We start from the raw sequence: 19,161 nt of genomic DNA, 5'->3' as shown, positions 1-19,161 counted from the left end.
TGAAAATGCTATATTTAAACTAAAAAAACCTCCTTAACTTCCATCGACTCTATGTGTGGAGAGTTTTATGGTTCGGAGTTGCCTCAGGGCTAGCGCAGATTGTAATCACTGGTTGAACGACTAATTCCAAATTGTTTCAGGAAATTGGACAGAAGAATATCAGGAGTAGCTGTTTGTGATTTGAAACTTAACAACTTTTTTCACACACTTTGATAATTGTCCTTAACACAAAGAGCAATCAGTGACTCAAGGGCTTTGTCTAATAAAGAAAAAGAGAAGCAAACTTGAGCATAGTCAAGTCAGACTCCTGACCTTAAACCAATTAAAATGCTGTTGCGTGACTTGAAGCAAGCCATCCATGCAAGGTATTCCAAAAACACCAATTATCTCCAACCGCTGAATAAAGACTAATTGCCCAGAATACCTCCTGTTTGCTTTGCAGGCCTGTTCAGCAGCAATATTGGATGTTGGTTATTACAAACAAAAGAGTAACTAAACGTAAAGGTCCACAGATTTCTCCACTCTACTCTCTGAATTGCGATTTCAGTGTTTTTTTTTAGTTTAAATTCACCCACCCATGCTTCACGCCATGACACAACTGTGATTCTTCTCACATCTCAAGTTCAATATCAAATGCTTTTAAAGTGCATATGATATTCACTATAGGCTATCCATATTGTGCATGTATAAAGCTTCAAACTGTTGGGCCTGTATAATGCGCACATGCTGTTTTATTAATCTGTTTGCCTAAGGGTGAAGTCTGACTTTCATGACATTGCTTATGTGCATTCTTTTTTTTTTCCAGCTCTAACAAATGTGAAGCTGTGGGCCATCGACCGACAGTGTTTTCAGACGATCATGATGAGGACGGGTCTCATCAAGCACACAGAATACATGGAGTTTCTGAAAAGGTGAGGGAGCCTGTAAATTGTCCCACAATGACAGAGAAATGGCCCTGAATAGGGCTTTGATCCGAAATGCAATGAATGAATTAACAAAATGATTTCAGGGGAATATGCGTGAGCTGCTTCTCAGAAGATTCCTTACTCCTCATTTTTGGCAAATAAATTATATAACCCAAAATTAATTGCAGATGGGTCACTAAGTGTCATTCATCCCTCTGGAAAAATACCTTCTACCTGTATCATCTTTTTTTAATACCCCTGTCTGAATCAGAGAGCCCTACGCCCTAACCACCGGAAGCCTATTATCACTTAAAAGGCCTGCATGGAGTATAGGATAAAAGAAAGACTCATCAAAAGACAGGGAGAGCAGTGTGCAGTGATCAAGATGCATGAGATGCAATTACAGTATAAATCTCTCTCGTCCCCTATCTCTGTTCGACTTCCCTGTTTTGCTGTCATCCACTTTGGTCTTCATCAAGTCAATTATGAAAATTATATCACGTCTTTCCTATATTTCATACGCCGCTCCATCTTCTCATGACTTTGTTTCAGGGCCCGATATCAGAAGCTGCTCTATTGTCTCCTCACTGTCTCTCATATATGCACTGCCGTGTGTGTTTAAAGGTCTCACATAAAAAAAAAAAGCACACACTCTGCCTAGGATCATTTTTACTGAACTAAGCCTCATGAATCACTGTGATCATGATCAGACCCTGACAGTATTTGACAGAGTTGTTTCAAGCCAGGCAGGAAACCAGCTCCCCTCATCCTCATGCCTTAACTACAAAATAGGTCGTATGCCAATACTTTTCAAAACGACCTATTTTACTGTTCCAGAATAGACTCCTTTTGGATGCTTCCTGCTGTGTAACCTTTAAAGGGACAGTTCACCTCAAAATCAAAACATATTTTTCATCTTACTTGTATTTATCAATCTGGATTGTTTCGGTGTGGGTTGAAGATATCTGCCATAGAGATGTGTGCCTTCTCTCCAGTATAATGGAATTAGATGGCACCTGGCTTGAGGTGCTAGAAGCGCCGAAAAATAAATTTTTTGGAAAAACTCAACAGCAATGTCTAATCCAGACACTAAAGATAATCCATAGACCTTGTTGTGGAGGTGGCAGTGGCTCAGAGGTAGAGCAGGTCATTCACTGATCGGATGATCGGCGATTCGATCCCCGGCTCATTCCAGTCCACATGTCGAAGTATCCATGGCAACATACTGAACCCCAAAGTACTCCTGATGGCTGTTCAAATCAGTTTCATTTGGGAATTATTTTCACTCTACTGAGCTGCACCCGCCAACTGTATCACTGCGCAAAATGAAGCGTGCATCTACTCATGGACGAGAGGCTCATGACAGCGCGAGATGCAAATACTAATGGTGTATCCCTAGGCTAGGCTGTAACGTTAGTTAGCTCAGTGTTGCTAGGTGAGCTAGCAATAGGTACATGCTTCCTTTTGCATGGCGATGTTGGCGGGTGTAGTTGAGTAGAACTTTGGTGCTCTGGCGCTTTGAGCACCACAAGCCGAGTGCCATCTAGTTCCATTATAATGGAGAGAAGGCAGACATCTCTACGGCTGATATCGCCAACACTTGGCGTGGAGATTAGGTTGACGGGTGTAGTTTGGTAGAAGGAAAATAGTTCCTTCCTAAAACCTATCACAACAAGGTGATTTCTGAAAAGACCCATTGCTGTTGAGTTTTTGAAATGTACTTTATTTGGCCCATTGAGCACCTCAAGCTGAGTGCCATCTAGTTCAATTATCTAGGCAATCTAAGGGTAAATAATCAGAACTAGTTTTGGTTTTTGTAACAGTATAACAATATCATACTTCTTTCTTTGCCTCTCAGTAGACTGTCATTTTCTACAGGAAAGCATGATATCGCCAGTTAACGAAACAAAACACAGACTGTTTTATGCATTTGACCATAATGACAAATGCTGTTGTATTTCTGGAGCGGATAATCTTCCTGACAGTTTAACAGTCTGTGACATTTGCAGGTCACTTACAACAAAGCCTCCTCAACCTTTGCTGTATCTACAGTACCCTTTGCGATGAAGGGAGACTTTAAAACATATACAACTAAAAATATATGTTTCCGGGGCGTCGGTGGCTTAGTGGTAGAGCAGGCGCCCCATGTACAAGCCTGTTGCCGCAGCGGACCAGGTTCGACTCCAGCCTGTGGCCCTTTGCTGCATGTCACTCCCCCTCTCTCTCCCCCCTTCACACTTGTCTGTCCTATCCATTAAAGGCTGAAAATGCCCCCCAAAAATATCTTTAAAAAAAAAATATATATATATATATGTTTCCACCCAGATATAAAAACACTATTAATCTTGCTTTTCTGTCCCAGGACTGAAGCAGCTATTTTAGTGATGGCTTTGACTAAAAAAAGACATTTCTATCTCTTCACGGAGTATGTGAGCATGTACTGTATGGCAGCTCTTGCCTCCCAGCGGCTCTTATGTAACAGTCCAACAGATAAGTAAATATTTAATCAATATACAAATGTATTGCTTGGTTTGGGTTTCACTGTGTGTTTGGCTTATAAAGAGGTATCTAGAGAGGGGGAGATCAGAGATTTATAGCATCATCTGTTAATTCACAATATGTAGATAATTATACTTCTGTTTTGTTTCCGAGAAGCAGATCTAATAAAAGAGCTGTAGTCAGAGCGTAAGAACAAACACATGCTGGTCCCTGAGTCTCCAACCCACTGTTAAACTGCTGTGAAATTTTATATTTGCTCTCACAAGTTGTGGAGGTGGAACACAGTTGAAAAACTGACAGAGAAATCCCACATGCTATAACATACGGGAAGTGATTGTGCTTGTGAAAACCTTTTTTTTATACCCTCTTTTTAGCATGTAGGTGAAATCGCTCAAACACATTGCTCCGGGAAGAGTAGCTGCAAACGTAGTGTCTAATGAACTGAGAAACATCACCTGGAGTTACAAAATGTGACACGTTCTCACTACCAACTCATCAAATATGGCAGCTTGGTAGTGGCCCTTTGCTTCAAATTATGACGCTCTAGGTAGCCTTCTATGACAACTTTGGACATGTCAATTTCTGCTTGCTATGTGCTTCAGTGTCCTTTCAAAATAAACTTCCGTATTCACAAGAAACATAGGTTTACGCACCAAAACTACTTGGTTAGGTTTGGGGGAAAAAACAGCAACTCAACATTGACTTTTAAAGCCTGTTCACACCTGATATTAACATGTGTTTCAGTGATCCAAACACAACTGGAAAGCTGAGACACATCTCAGTTTACACCTGTGTCTTGTATCCTGCGTCTCCAGCTGACCATTTGGGTTCAGATTTCATTACTGGCTACATCAGTTTAAAGGGCCCTGCACACAGTTATTACGTTCACCATACTCTCGCTAACTGCTCGCTAGCATGCTTGCCAATCATTTTACCAGCTGTGTAACAGCCGAATTCAACATGTCTCCTTCAATGGGGCAAAACGATGGATGGTCAAGCAACATGTTGTCCAACTTGTCTTGAAATGGGCAAGTTACAGAGAGTGAGCATGCTGTCACCAAACAACCACCACGTCCTGTACTGACACATTTTCCGTTACATACTTGTCAGGGAAACATCAGGACGAATTGGCATTTACACTGTAAAAAATAAGTGGTCAAATGTGTCCCAGACCACCTCAGCAAGTGGTTTGAGTGATTGGATCACAATGCGTCTTTGCGGTCGTTTACAGTTAATTTAGTGCTGTCCACTTCTGATTGAATCACCCAAGACACATGTTAATACCAGGTGTAAACAGGTTCTTAGTTTAACATGAACCCCAGTCTCCTGGGTGAAAAGTCCTGTGTTTGTTTGACCAATCCACCACCTGTCCCTCCTATTTATTTGACCTTTTACTTAATTCTACTTGACTTAGACCCATTGTCCTCATTCCTGGGCACTGTTTGTGCCACCTAGTGGTAGTAAGAGCGCAACACACTAAAACAAGATGGCAGCCATCTCTGCCAAGTCAGTCTGCAGCCGATCCCGACACAAAAGAGGACAAGGTCCAAAACCTGATCAGATTTAATGGTTGAAACTTGTTTATTTATGATTAATAATGTTTGCAGTTTGAAGATAAGACACAGATAATTAGGAAGTACTTGTTTTGGGACATTGGGACTTTATTATCATTGACAATGTTTTGTATTTTATACTTACTAGGTCCCACTGATCCCTAATGGCTAGGGGAAATTAAAAATGCATACCAAACAAAAGTTCCCAGGAGGTTATACAACATAATTTCCGCAGATGAGTTTATATTGGAGCATAGTGTGTCTCATAAAGACAAAGGGCGCCCTGTTCATCAGAATTACATGCAGGTGGCCACTGACCAAGCTCCCATATTTGATGCCATGGGATTGAGAACGGGTTGCAAAATGCATATTGCTTTGAAGTGATATTTTTGAAGGTTTGTGAGCTATATTAACTCCTCACTGCCCTCTTCCACCGAAGATAAAAGTCTTGCTATAAGGCATGGAATAAAAGCAGGCAACCATCTGCCCAATGATTTGTGAAATGGCACAGGAAATGAGCATGGGGAAGCATTAATCAAACCCCTTCATCAAAGAAGGGCCTTTTTTTTTTTATAAAGTTTTTCGAGGTGTTTGTGAGATTAGTACAGAAATTATTAAAGGTTGTCCTATATGCTTTCCTCACAGTCACACAGAGCCATGAGTGCAACCATGTTAGCTTCAAATTATCAAAGACACAACATCAGTGAAACCGCACTTCCCCATTGGCCTTGTATAATTAATTTCCTGTAACACAATTAAGATGTTGGATTGGAAATTTACCACAACAGAGGCTTTTTGTTTGTGTCAACAGCCTTGCAGCTCCAGGGAGTGAAACTCCATATGTTTCATGTAGAGCAGGGTCATCCGTTCACTGCCTGGCTGATTAACTAGTGCCTCTGTCGAATAAGCAACAGCACAAGGATCAACACGGTGGCTAGGGCCCAGGTTCGGGGGGCCAAGACAAGATGGTTCAGATTACTGTAATAAAGCATGAAAAATGAGGGGGAAGAGGGAGATGGAGAAACAGAGAGGGAGAGAGAGCGATGATATGGGGAGATAAGTCCTTTGTTCACCAGCAGGGGTTATTTTCTCTCCTCCTTGATAAACATTGAGCCAGTTTTATTTAGTAGGCTTGATAACACGCAGATAGCGTTCATTGAGGCTGCTGGGAAGCAAACGGAACAAACATCAGAGCCTCATACGGGCGCATTCAACCTCAGGATCAGCTGCCCTGCTGTGTAACCAGACACGTTGCCCAGTTTGTGCTGAAATATTTATATCCACGTACTGTAATACAATATATACAGGCCAGCTCCTGTGGCATATTATTGATTTTTATGTTTTCCTGTTGCTATATGTTGTCCACTTCAGATCAAAGGTCAGCTACAATACTGGTCACCTCTTTCATAGCCAAGACTGTGCTGCCATTTACACTGCGTTCTATCTTTTTTTTCTGACAACAAAATACTCAATCAGTAATATATGCACTATGAACCTATTCTTGGATCTAAAAGCCTCCTCTTTTCTTTCTCCCGCAGCGTTCCCACATTCCACGGCCTGCAGGAAGATATTCTGAGCAAGCTTGCCGATGTCCTTGAGGAGGTAAGTGCCTTGTTCCAAAGCTTGTGACATCTGCAGCACAAAGCAGATGTCACAAGCCTACTCCACACATCCTAATGGATTTCCATACATTCACTTTCTTTCACTGAAGTGAGAGCAGGGCGCCGGGAGGGGATTCAGGAGATATTTAGTGTGCACCGGCCGGTGAAGGCAGGTGAAGGGTGTTTTTTTTTTTTTTCCTGGGGTGTGCATAGTTGGGATTTCAGACTAAGTGTTGCTCCTTAGTATGTGCTCAATGTGATGATGTTGATCTAAACGGTTCACCTACTAACTGACAGTTAATTTCATGAAGCTGTTCAGCACCAACTGTCAGCACTTCATAGTTTTAAAGTAAACAAACTTTTTTCAAATTTCCATAATGAAATATAAACCGACGGAAGTCAACAGATGACTGAAAGGCAGATAAACACATTTAATAACCTGAAACCCTACGGCACGTTTGCAAAACGGTCAGCAGTTGTAACAAACGGTTCGTCATAATTGGACTAAAACATTCAAAATCATTATTACGTCCCTTTAACTGTTTCCTTCACGCTGGTGACTGTGCATTTTGAGATGTGTCTCACTATCACATTTTCTACCCATCTGCACACCACTTCGTTTGATGTTTCTTTCAGCATAATTTAGTTATGCAAATACATTCTCATTTACACTTTTGATGTGTGCTACTAACATTGAGGCTGTCAATATGTTGAATTGCATTCCAATATGGCATCGGCCTTCTTTTTAGGTTATTCAGTGTCACTGACTGTACATGTGCGATTGTTATGTAACTAAGATGAATAAGTTCAAGATCATTTTGCTTTTGAGAAGAGATAAAGGACATGAACTGATCAAAATTACTGCTGTTTTTGTTATCTTGAAACAGCAAATTTGTCAAACAAGCAACTGCAAGGACAAATTTAACTTACAAAATTGGGACTTTTTTTTTTTTTTTTTTTAGATATTTACACATTAGTGATTGCATTGACAAGAAAATAAAGAAAAATATGGCCACAGAAAATGAACTACTCCAAATATTTACCAGAGCATTTGAGAATGAACCTCATAAAAAGGTCATTTCGAAACTGTATTTTAAGTCTTCAACAACTGAACAAGGAAAATGCATTTACAGTTAAATCAAGGTGGGAAACTGAGGGAAACCTGACTATCACACAAGGGGAATAGGAAGAGATATTTAGACAACAATGGAAAACGACAAGCTCTCCATCCTGGGGAGAATTTGGTTGGAAGAATGTCATGCGTTACTTTTGTACTCCTGCCCAGAAAAAATCTTTATAAACCCAAATGGACTGTTGGCGATTGTGTGGGGAAAAAGCAGCAAATCAATTCCATATCTTCTGGCGGTGCCCTTTGGTTGCTCCGCTTTAGACTAAATTTCATGGCATTCTTGAAACGGTTTCCTCGACCAAAATAACCTTTAATTTTGAACTGATGTACCTGATTAGTCTGAAGGAACTCAGATGGAGAAAAAAGGATAAATATCTGCTGAGAATACTATTGGTGGCATGTAAGAAATCCTAAACCAAGAAATGGCTGAAAAAAGATATGCCTAGTGTTGATGAATGGATTGACTTGGTTCATAATATCTATGTAATGGGGAGATTGACTTTCAATCTGAGAACCCAGAAGGACGTTTTTATTGAGAACTGGACAAAATGGGGGCGGCACGGTGGAGTTTGCATGTTCTCCCAGTGTCAGCATGGGTTTTCTCCAGGTACTCCAGCTTCCTCCCACAGTCCAAAGACATGCAGGTTGGGGATAGCTTTATTGGTGACTCTAAATTGTCCGTAGGTGTGAATGTGAGTGTGAATGGTTGTTTGTCTCCATGTGTCAGCCCTGTGATAGTCTGGTGACCTGTCCAGGGTGTACCCCGCCTCTCACCCAATGTCAGCTGGGATAGGCTCCAGCCCCCCCGCGACTCTCAAGAGGATAAGCGGTTACAAAAATGGATGGATGGACAAAATAGCTGGTATATGTCTCAAACATTAGATCTGACTTTGTCTGATAAGTACTAGAAACCCTGTCATGTGACTTTTAGCCCTCCACTGTATTTTTTTGTTTGAATCTATGTTATGTTATGTTTATCTTTTTTCCTTCTCAGTTGGTTCTGGATTTTGTTAACATTTTATACTGCTTCTATGAACCAATAAAACGAGAATGACAAAAACAAGCAACTGCAAAAACCTGCAATCAGTTCCTGAAACACTGAAACCACAGAGAAGAATGAAGAGCACATTCAGTGTCCCATTTCGTCAGTCATTACACTGACCAAAGTGGATTGACTGACCAGGCACAAAGGACATGAATGTGTGCTAAACAGGCTAAACAAATTACCATAACATCACATTTATTAACTGGACTGTGCTGGATTGTGCAAGGGTTTCTATTCTTCTGGTCACTGATTGTGAAATAGACGGTTCTCATTTGGCCAGCATGTTATCAAATCATCTTTGCATCACTTCATCATAGTGAAACTTCAAGGAATAACATTTGATGTACCCATGTAATCAGTGACGCTTTAAGGTGGAAAGAAACGGCTAGGCAAAACTACTTTGGAGAAATGCAAAACCAGAAAATTGCACAATTTTACATAATGTGCTATTTCACATTTCCCAAACAGTTTAACATGGGTGATAATCCCACTGAGCACATAGTTTTCCTGCTCTCCTCGTCTTGCTGTTACAGTGCTCAATCACCCATTTGCATGTGCCGTATGCGCAGTGTGGGTATGTTTGCTCTGTCGGAGGAGCCCAATTTCACCACGTTGTCCTGCTGGTTTCATGTTTTGTCATCCTCTCAGAAAAATGCTCCTAAAGGCCTGTTGTTGACCAGGCACCATTTCATCTGAATAACACATGTAGAGCAGAAACAGCTTCTTCTCTGGCAGGCTAACAGTTCGCCATTTTGTCCTGGAGAATCACTCTACATTACATCTGCTTATTGTTACAAGAGGTTTGCTTTAGAGGAATATCCCGTGGCTGGTGGGCCCTGAGGTATTTGATCTTCATATTCAAAATGCAGACTTTCAAATGTGTGCTGTAGAAGATAATGCACATTGTTCATGGTGATCACTAGGGCTGCCCCTAATAGTCGACCAAACATTAGTCGACCAGAAAGGTCATTAGTCAGCAAGATTTCTTTGGTCACTTAGGAGCTGCGCCTTGTCAAAATAAATCAAAACCTATATGACTCAACAGTGTGGGAATTTAATTTGAAAGCACAAACACAGGAGGAGGCCACACTCAGCAGTCAGGTTACAAACCAGTCACAGCCGACAGATATCTTTCCCTTCTTCTGTAAATATTCAGTCTGATAAATACGGAAAAGTTGATCATGTTAGTGCAGGGCTACCCAGAGCTTTACATCTGTCCCACAGACGATAGGCCTACACACTTATAAACAGCTCCTGGAAGAAGATCAGCTCTGCACTCTGGATTTCAGGTAAACAGACTATATGATGCTTGTTAAGGTTGCTTAGCAACGTCAGACACAACTTGCTGCAGTGCTTTTGAAAGCTGGCACAGAAAAGGCACAAGAGTAGCACCCAGCACCCGACCTCACATTTTCCAGGTGGTGAAAGACGCAGCATGTGCACAGCCTCTAATTTCCAGGGCTGGTACCTGCAGTTATTCCACAGGCTAGTTAATAACATGTCGGGCAGGAAATCCAAAGTGTGGAATCATTTTGAGAAGGTGAAGGACGAACCCAAGGTGATATGTAAACTCATCTTCATTGGTCGACTACAAACATGACGTATCATCTGAAACATGTCAGTAGCTACATGCCCATTAGCCACTTACCACAATCATTACTGCTTTGCCGACAGCGTCATTAACAGGCGGCTCGCTCAGTGTGTGACGTGCACTTGTAGATAAAATATAGGCCTATATTAATGAAGGTTCATTAGTACGGTTTTGTATTTCTCTGTAATGTAGCACAGTGTTAACAATGTTACTGATACTAATCTTTCTCACACCTTCAACTCAAACCAATGTGTTGCCCCGCCCAAAATATATAACTTAGTAATTACATTTATATTATAAACATGCAGGCGACTAGTTGACTAATGGCAATAAACGATGACTGTTGGTCGACTAGGAAAATATAGGGGCAGCCCTAGTGATCACAGTTACTATCTTCTTTATAAGAAATATTTTTGACTACTATTAGCAAATGACAACAACAGTACTTGGCAAACAGCCAATCAAATTGCAATGGGGCAACAAGTAATCAGTCCCACATGGCATCAAATTTGTGCCATCCATTTTCATTTTGAAAGGCTTTGGGCACTGTTGTTTTCCCACGCTCAGGGCACTTGACATTGCAGCACGAGGCTACCCACTTATTTTAACAGCCTCTCGAGCCAAGCGCAATTAAAAAAGCATTTTAAAACTATTATGTCCAGCCACTGACCTTAAATTGTAGAATAATGATAAATAGCAGCAGCAACTGAGGCTGTATTGGACTGTGCAATAATCCAGAATTACTTCTCGGTATCACTGAAACAACCAGTTTTCTGGAGGTGGGGCCACATGTAGAAATAATGACCCCAGGTAATATAAAAAGTTTACTTAGCGCAGCAACTTGATAAACATACACATAGTTGTCATGCCTGTATGCTTTACCACGAGTAGAGAACCACTGTGCATCATTTATTCATTGATAAATACTGATCAATATCGCACCACTGCAAAATCGCAAATCCCATAGCACAGTGTTTGTGACTTGGTCCATGGTGGTACCATAATCTATTATTTATACTATGATCGATAATAAGTACATTATTTAAAGCATAGATTGTACCACAGTACAAAGACCATCACAGTTTGCAACTTTTCAGTAAGTTATATAAGTAATACTGACGATAATTCGGAGACCTCACAGGTAAAAAGGTTAGCAGGGTGAAGATGTTACTCAAGAGAAGCAGTTCAGTTCATCTGGTTCAGTCAGATGGGGTGTCAAAGGGCAGGACAGCCAAGAAAAGGAAATCTATTAGTTTACACATAACCACTTCCATGGCGAAGGACAACTCCATCAAGGAAAAGAAAGAGGTTGAAGGAAAGTACATTGGTAGAGGGAGGCTGCGAGCTATGCAACCCACATCAAAACACTGAGCGGCTGAATTTGAAAGTGTCAAATGGGGGAAACATGGCTTAAGGGTAATGCAGGCAAACATAAAGCAGTGTTTCACAGATTTGGGGTTTTCAAGACTTCTTTTGGTGCTTTAATCTGAAATATTTTGACAGCACATAAAAACAAGCCTGTAACAAACACCCCTAGTGACCTACAGTCTTATCAGACAACCTTCACATCCCTGTGATCAAATCCTCTTTAACCAGAGTGCAAACTATTTTGCCAGCAATTAAATTAATGAGATAATCATTTAGGCTCAGTGCAGGGATGACATTTGTAAGTGAGCTGAGAGAACACACACAATGTTAACCCTCCGAAAATTAGATGTATGGCATGACATTCTGAATATGCCTATAAATCTACTCTGATTAATGTGTTTGCACTATTGACTGAGGGAGATATTAGTGTTGGGAGGGTGACTGAATTTGTGTTTATTAGCTTCATAGACTGTTGACTGCTGCCGCCCCATAATCAGCCAATCAGTGGAGCGAGGTATTTGTCTTGGCCCATCCAAGGTTTCATCTATTTTTAGACATAAGTTAATGTTTTCCCTGTACGTGCAGAGGTAGTGCTGCAGTCAAGACTATCTAAATCGAGACCAAGACATGGCTGAGATCAAGTATATCAAGACTGAGACAAGAGTTTGAGGGGTTAAGACTATGTCAAGGACGAGACCAAGGCAGGGCGAGACCAAGTCAAGACCAAGACCTACACCACATGACACACTTAGAATAATATGTGGAACATGCAAACCATAAGCACTCCTTAAATTGACCTGAAAAATCCACATCCCCAAAAAAAACATCCATAGAAAACCTTATTCACATATACAGGATTTCCCCACACATTTTCATGGACAAAATTTCCAAATTTTACCATGACTTTTCAAGGACCCGTGATCAAGAATTACTTTTTGTCTTGGCCCACTTGCTACGCCCTTCGATGAAAACTCACAGTTTCCACAATAAAGCATCATCAACGTCTTATGGCTTATTTGACCAAGTTTGAGGTGATGTACATCAAAGTCTAAAACATGACATGACATGACATTTATCACTAATTACTGACATGTAGATGTGTTCAGGGCGGGACTGTCATCAATCCTGTGAAGTTTGGGCAAGATTGGACCATGTATGCTGGAGTTATAAACTACTTCCTGTTTTGTGGTGAGACACCTAAGTTTGACGCCTTCCCACGGTCACACGGTTTGACGAAAACTCAAGCTTTGAATAACTTTTCTTCTTCATGGTCTTGGGGTGTGACAGAAAGAGGTTTGGAGTCGATCGGATGAAATCTCTAGGAGGAGTTCGTTCATTTAGGACCCCTGGAAATGGCCAAAAATGCACCAAAATTGCACAGTAAATTAAAAATGGCTGACTTCCTGTTGGGTTTAGAGCATGCCTCCAAGAGGCTTTTTGTACGTCTTGTTACAAAGCAGCTTTTAGGGGCTCCAACGTTGAAATTGAACAGGGGGCGCTACTAAGTCATTTTTTAGCACCTGAGATGTGTGTCCGACACAACAAAATTCCTTGACTTTTTCAAGACTTTCATTGATTTTGACTAATTCAATTACTCTTCAAGGTCTGGTAATTGTGATTGTCAAATTCCATGAGTTTTCCAGGTTTTCCATGATCGTGGGAATCCTGTATACCCTGTGTGTTTGTGTGTATTAAGACCACTTCAGAGCCAAAATTCCCAACAAGACGAAACTGTTTAAGAACATTGCAGACAAAATGTTGCAGAGGTGTGAACCGGCCCGTCTCAGCTCGACTCAGACTGATGTGTCACCTGCGACTCATCAAGTAGCCAGCTGCTAGAAAACAAGGCATGTCATTTGTTTCAACAGCCAATCAGCTCGTAGCAAAGTCAGCTGGCCAAGCCAGTTACAAACTGTCTGCAGATGGCATGTTTGGTTGCTGTGGCATTCTCAGACAACAGCCCTCCGTCCCTACAAAGCCTGAGTCCATCTACGTTCCCAACGTATGTCAGTCTTGGTCTTCACAGTGTGTCACTGTCTGTGTGCATGTCACCAACACATACACATTGACTGATTAATCAGCACTTGTTATTCAAATTACTGTGGCGTATTTATTATGAATGCGGTCCATCTGGAGCTCGTTTTGTTTTTGCAGTTTCATCACTACTAGAAATGCACCTGTTGCAAGTATCTCACTATCACTAACGTCATTCATATTTTAAGATGCTACAGATGATATTCAGTTACAAAATAACCCTGAAAAGCTGGAGGTTAGAGCTGAAGTACAGAGAGTTGTTTCTATGGCGATGATACAGTCTCGTCTAGTCGCATTGATGGAATCTGGCAGATTTTTAGAACACTGCAGACCAGTGCATTGCAGGTAGTTGCAAGTTTCAGCTCATCTGATCGTGAACTGAACTGAAGTGTACCACAAAAAATGCAACCGCTAATAACAGAATTTGAAGCAGGGAGTTTTACATCCAATTACAGTAATGATTTCAACAAATAAATCAGACAATGCTCAGGCAATTTAGTGAAGTCACTGCAGTTGTGGTCATGACTGGTCTTGAAATAAAACCCAAAGTCCTCTGTCTGAGACCGAGACAAGACCAAGAAAAATGCGAGACGAGACCAAGCCCTTTAGAAAGTGATCTTGAGGCCCATCCTGAGTACTACAACATTGTACAACGCTGTGCAGAGGTCCTACAGGTGCTGGGTCACATAGTAGTTGAATCCATCCAACTGCCCTGTGTCTTGCCCTCTACTATAATAATAGATAATTTTGGCCTGCGATTGATTTTTGATTAGATAGACCAGAATTTTTTTTTGCAGTTCTCCTCACCTTGAGGACAAGCTTGAGAAAAAGCTCCACATAGAAATGCATAGACCTGTACTGCAGCCTATTAATACCAAGAAGTTCTGCTTTTGAGTGATGCACAGCAGACATGAAATGCGTACGCGCCGCTCAGTGTGAAGTAAGATGTGAGGTACCGTTTCCTCGGTGAAATGGTGTGAGAATAGAAACCTGGCAAATGTCAACTGCAGCGCTGAGTGTGCTTATAATCTAACAGGAAATAGTGAGCTCTGTCTTCAGTCCAGACTCTGTGCAGCATCTTTTGTAATGTGCTGGTAAAGTGAAAATCCCACCAGGACTTGAATCATGAAAAACAAAAAGTGATGCATGTTAGCCTGAGGTCCGCATCAGGGTTTGTTGGTATGGTCCTGTAGATCATTTTAAAGCTTTATATCTGGTTTTCCATGTGGCACCAGAGATTTTTCACATCATATTAAGTTATGTCACATCTCACGAATCACTTCACCATACAGCTCGGAGCAAATGCATTCCTTATCTGGCCCTGAAGGTTATTTTCAACACAGGATGTAGGCGTGTGTGTGTGAATGTGTTTCTCTATCTATATGTGTTGTTAGACCAGCGACCAGTCCGGAGGTTGTGCTTCAGCAACGCATGCTGGGATAGGCTCCTGCGCTTGTAACCCTGAACAAGATTACCTGGTATAGAAAATGGATTGATGGATGGATTTTATCTGGGAAAAGGGGTGTGATTTGGCTTCAGATGTGATGCAGTAGTATTCAATTATTCACTCATATTCTTTACCTGCTCATTCTTATTCAAGGTCGCAGGACGTTTCCAAGCGCGCAGTGGGTGGAAGGATGAGAGGCACCCTGGACAGCATGCCTGTTGTAATAACGAGAATAAAAGCATCTAATTGCAATTTATCTCCCTGCACCCACTTCAGCCTTACTTCCTCTGAAGAGTACATTTTTGTCTCTGGAGAGAAAGGGCTCTCTCCCGATATGAAAAAGGAGCCAGAGAGACATAGTGTGCCTGCATAACACTTCTCTTCTTCTCTTCTGACAGACACATTATGGAGATGGAGAGTACATCATCAGACAGGGGGCCAGAGGAGACACCTTCTTCATCATCAGTAAGGGAAAGGTGAGATCCGTGCCCATAGCCTACCACCAGATTAATCATCAGACCATCACGGTGCAGGGCATCATGACACACATGGCAAGAGACGCCTATCTCTGAAGCAAAGTGGTAGTATTTTGGGGTGGAAGTTGGCTTTCATCAATCATCTGGAGATAAGGGGGAGGCTGCCTCGGTCATCATCTCGTGCAGATGCTCTGGGAGCATCTAGACAGGAGAATGAAGTCACTTTCATTTCACCTTTCTGTCATCAGCGCTGGCCTTCACACTGAGCACAGATGAGACGCCGTCCACTCCGGCATCAACACTGCTGGTGGCCTTTCATGTGCTCGTATTGTGAACATGCTTTGATGCCACTATTCTTCCTCTTCATTTTCTCCCTGCTCGTCATCCTTATTTTCTTCAACATTTTCCTGATGCTCCTTTCACTGTTCATGTTTCTCATCCACACCTCTTCCTCACCATCATTACATACATTATCAACATTATTCTCTGTGATAACAGTCTTTCAGAGGAGCAGTGTGTAGGATTTAGTGGCATCTAGCAGCGATGATTGCAGATTGCAACCAGTTAAAACTTTTTACTGGGAGCCGAACTATCCACAGATGTCCCCTCCTCTCCAAAAGAAAGAGATAAGGTGATTTTGGTTCGTCACAGACAGGCTGCTACCCCAACACCTGCTAATGTGTGCTCACTTTTTTCTCTGATAACTTAAGATGTAGATGTTCAGGAGGTTTTTACTGGGCCGAATTATTCACAAAGGTCTCTTCCTCTGCAAAACAAAAGGATTGGGTGATTTAAACCGGTAAAAACACTGAATAAAGCTGTTTCACATTACCCCATTGGCCTGAGCAAATTGGCTTGATTTAGCAACAAAGGAAGAAATTACCCAGAAAATAAGCAAGAAATTAGTAAAAAGAGAAAATTAAAAGCAAGAAAATTGGTAAAAAAAAAAAAAAGAGAGAGAGAGAAAAAGAAAGTTGGAAACAAACAAATAAGGAAAATACCCAAAGAAACTGCTGAGAAAACATTATAATTCTGTAACATAATTTTAAAATGTAATAATAATAATAATTATTATTATTATTATAAATGTAGTTTTTCCAAATCTTTTTTCACTTTTTTCTTTTAATTTATTTTCAGTTTAAGTCAGTTTGCCTTTTTCCTCATGTTTTTAAAAGAAATCACACCAACTTCCTCAAGGTTCAATGGTTTAAATACTTGCAAAAGGCATCTGAAAGCAGCACAGGAAAAGTGATGTAGCTCCAGGTGTCAAAGGGTTAAAAAAAAAAAAAATCAGTGTTTTTTTTCCCCCAAAACTGCTCGTCAAGGAGGAGTTTCTAACTACAGCAGCCATTACGATGACTCAAAGGCACGAATGCCCCTATCTAGAGCCAATGTTGTTGGTCAGTTCAGGGCAAACTCCATGGACGAGGTCCCACTCCCTGTGTGGATATAAATGGCTCATTTTGAGGTAACAAAAACATGATGATTCTTATTTTCAGGTGATTATTAGGGGCATAACAATATATCGGTCTGGATTGATAAATTGATTCAATGATTCCACTGAATTCAATAGCAGTGATACATATCTGAAAATATCAAGACATATCTTTAAGATACGCCTTTATTTTGAAATTCCCATGGCACGTCTGTGTCACCATTTACGTCCAAGCACACCTCCTTCCTAAACATTCAAACAGTGTTGGTGGCCTAGCACCAGGCAGACAGTGGGGAGCAGCCAAGAAAAAGACAATAAGGATATTTACTGATATGTCTCATATTGATCACAGACCCCAGAATTGAATCAGTCAAAATCCTATTGTGGCAGACATTATGATATGAGCACGTCACATCATTGTCCAAACAATTGGTATATTGTATCGTGAGGAAGTTTGTGATTTACTAAGTGATTGTACAGTGAAGAAATATACTTACTAAATGCTACCATGTCTTACTAAATATATCCTTTAAATTCCCCCTCATGTCCCAGTGAGTGAGACAAATTCACTGCATTTTCTATCAGTTCACATGTCCAGGATGTGTCATTGTAAAAGATGAAGATACATTATGTTTCCTGCCTTTTTTTACTGTCTTTTGACCCCAAACAAATACAAACCACTTGACAAGGTCGTCACGACTGCATCACAAACAAATACGCACTGGGACAAAGACATGAACACACGCAGGAACACACACATACGCTGCTGACCTTACCGATGCTTTCCGCTTGGCTTTTTCCCCCAGACGGTGCATTTTGTCTAGAGGACATTCCACCAAATTTTGGCATCTCACAACAAACACACAGCCTGCCCTTTGGCCTACACCTCTTACCCCCTCTAAGCCTCTCTTCTTCTTCTCTTTGCTTTTTTTCCTCTATCCTCCCACATGATCATTTTACATCGTGTGTAATTACACTGTCACTCAGGTGTTGGCAGCGCTACAGTGCGCCGGTGCTCAATACGCTGCTACACCTGAACAGAACTTGACTAATGGAAGAAGACAAGATCCTTCATTAGGCGTAACGACCGTCTCCATTCACTTCTTCTAAAATCCACTCAAGTGCCATCACTTTGATTTGTAAAGTCTAGCGGCACAGCACAGTGCCATCGCTCACATGTCATCTGGCTAATGAAGTGGTCAGAGACACCTCCCAGATCCTCACAGAGATGGCAGTCACCTATTTCTAACAGACTACTCATGCACGGAGATATCTGTCACGGCCGTTTGTAATAGTATGATTAACCTGTCATCGTGAGAACTCATATACGTGTCACTTTCTTTTGGAGTGATGTGTAAATGAAATACTCTCTCCTTCACCTGCCGCACATCCTCACACTGTTATAAGGGGCCTCGTCTTTGTTCTCTTGCTTCCTATCTTCCTCCCTGTCACACTGCTCTCTTTAACTCTCCTCCGCCTGCATCTCCGTCCTTTTTTCGCCAGGTTAATGTGACCAGGGAAGACTTGCCCAATGGAGAGCCCGTCTACCTACGTAGCCTCGGAAAAGGCGGCTGGTTCGGAGAGAAAGCACTGCAAGGGTAAGATTGTTCTTAATAACACTGCCTCTTCCAATTTAAATCTTCTGTTCTCCTGCTGTTTCTGTCTCCTTCACTGTCACCCACTTCCCTTCTAATTTTCACTCGCAACCTTTCTTTAATATCCTCCCTCTTGTACTTAACGTGCATCTATCCTTTCTAATTTGCTATCAGCCAGCCTCCAGCTCTTATCTGTCCCTGTTTTTTTTCTGCCGCTCACTCCTCTTGAGAGGCGTGATAACTTGCCAAGTGTTTGGGAATTCTTAAAGCCGGGGCACGCGTTACACAACTTCAGGCCTGATTTACTGTAGCTGTTCCAGACGCATATTTGAGATGTGACACGCATATTCTATCTCTGAACCAAAAAAAGCGTGTTAAGTTTGAGCAGGTGGGAAAGAGTCTGTCATAGAAATCAAAATGCTTTCCATCAGATTAGATGTTTCTGCATCTGAAAATACTGTTGTCTTAAGATTTGAGCAGGTA

At 41.4% G+C, this 19,161-nt stretch overlaps 1 protein-coding gene and 1 long non-coding RNA gene across 3 annotated transcripts in view; one reads left to right on the top strand and one right to left on the bottom strand.

Moving 5' to 3' along the window:
* Positions 1-19,161, top strand: part of LOC126406366 (cGMP-dependent protein kinase 1) — a 146,452-nt gene that overhangs the window by 92,522 nt on the left and 34,769 nt on the right. For both annotated transcript variants that reach the window (XM_050070576.1, XM_050070575.1), the window contains exons 4-7: positions 806-911; positions 6,496-6,559; positions 15,571-15,648; positions 18,587-18,681. In XM_050070576.1, coding sequence (XP_049926533.1) covers positions 806-911; positions 6,496-6,559; positions 15,571-15,648; positions 18,587-18,681 — 343 coding nt within the window. The remainder of the gene's footprint in view (positions 1-805; positions 912-6,495; positions 6,560-15,570; positions 15,649-18,586; positions 18,682-19,161) is intronic.
* LOC126406369 (uncharacterized) overlaps positions 1-19,161 on the bottom strand; it is a 202,746-nt gene that overhangs the window by 155,695 nt on the left and 27,890 nt on the right. The window lies entirely within an intron of this gene.

Source organism: Epinephelus moara, chromosome 19, assembly GCF_006386435.1.
Source record: "Epinephelus moara isolate mb chromosome 19, YSFRI_EMoa_1.0, whole genome shotgun sequence".
Classification (NCBI taxonomy): Eukaryota; Metazoa; Chordata; class Actinopteri; order Perciformes; family Serranidae; genus Epinephelus; species Epinephelus moara.
The sequence above is the reverse complement of the archived record's forward strand: the minus strand, read 5'-3'. Positions and strand labels throughout refer to the sequence as shown.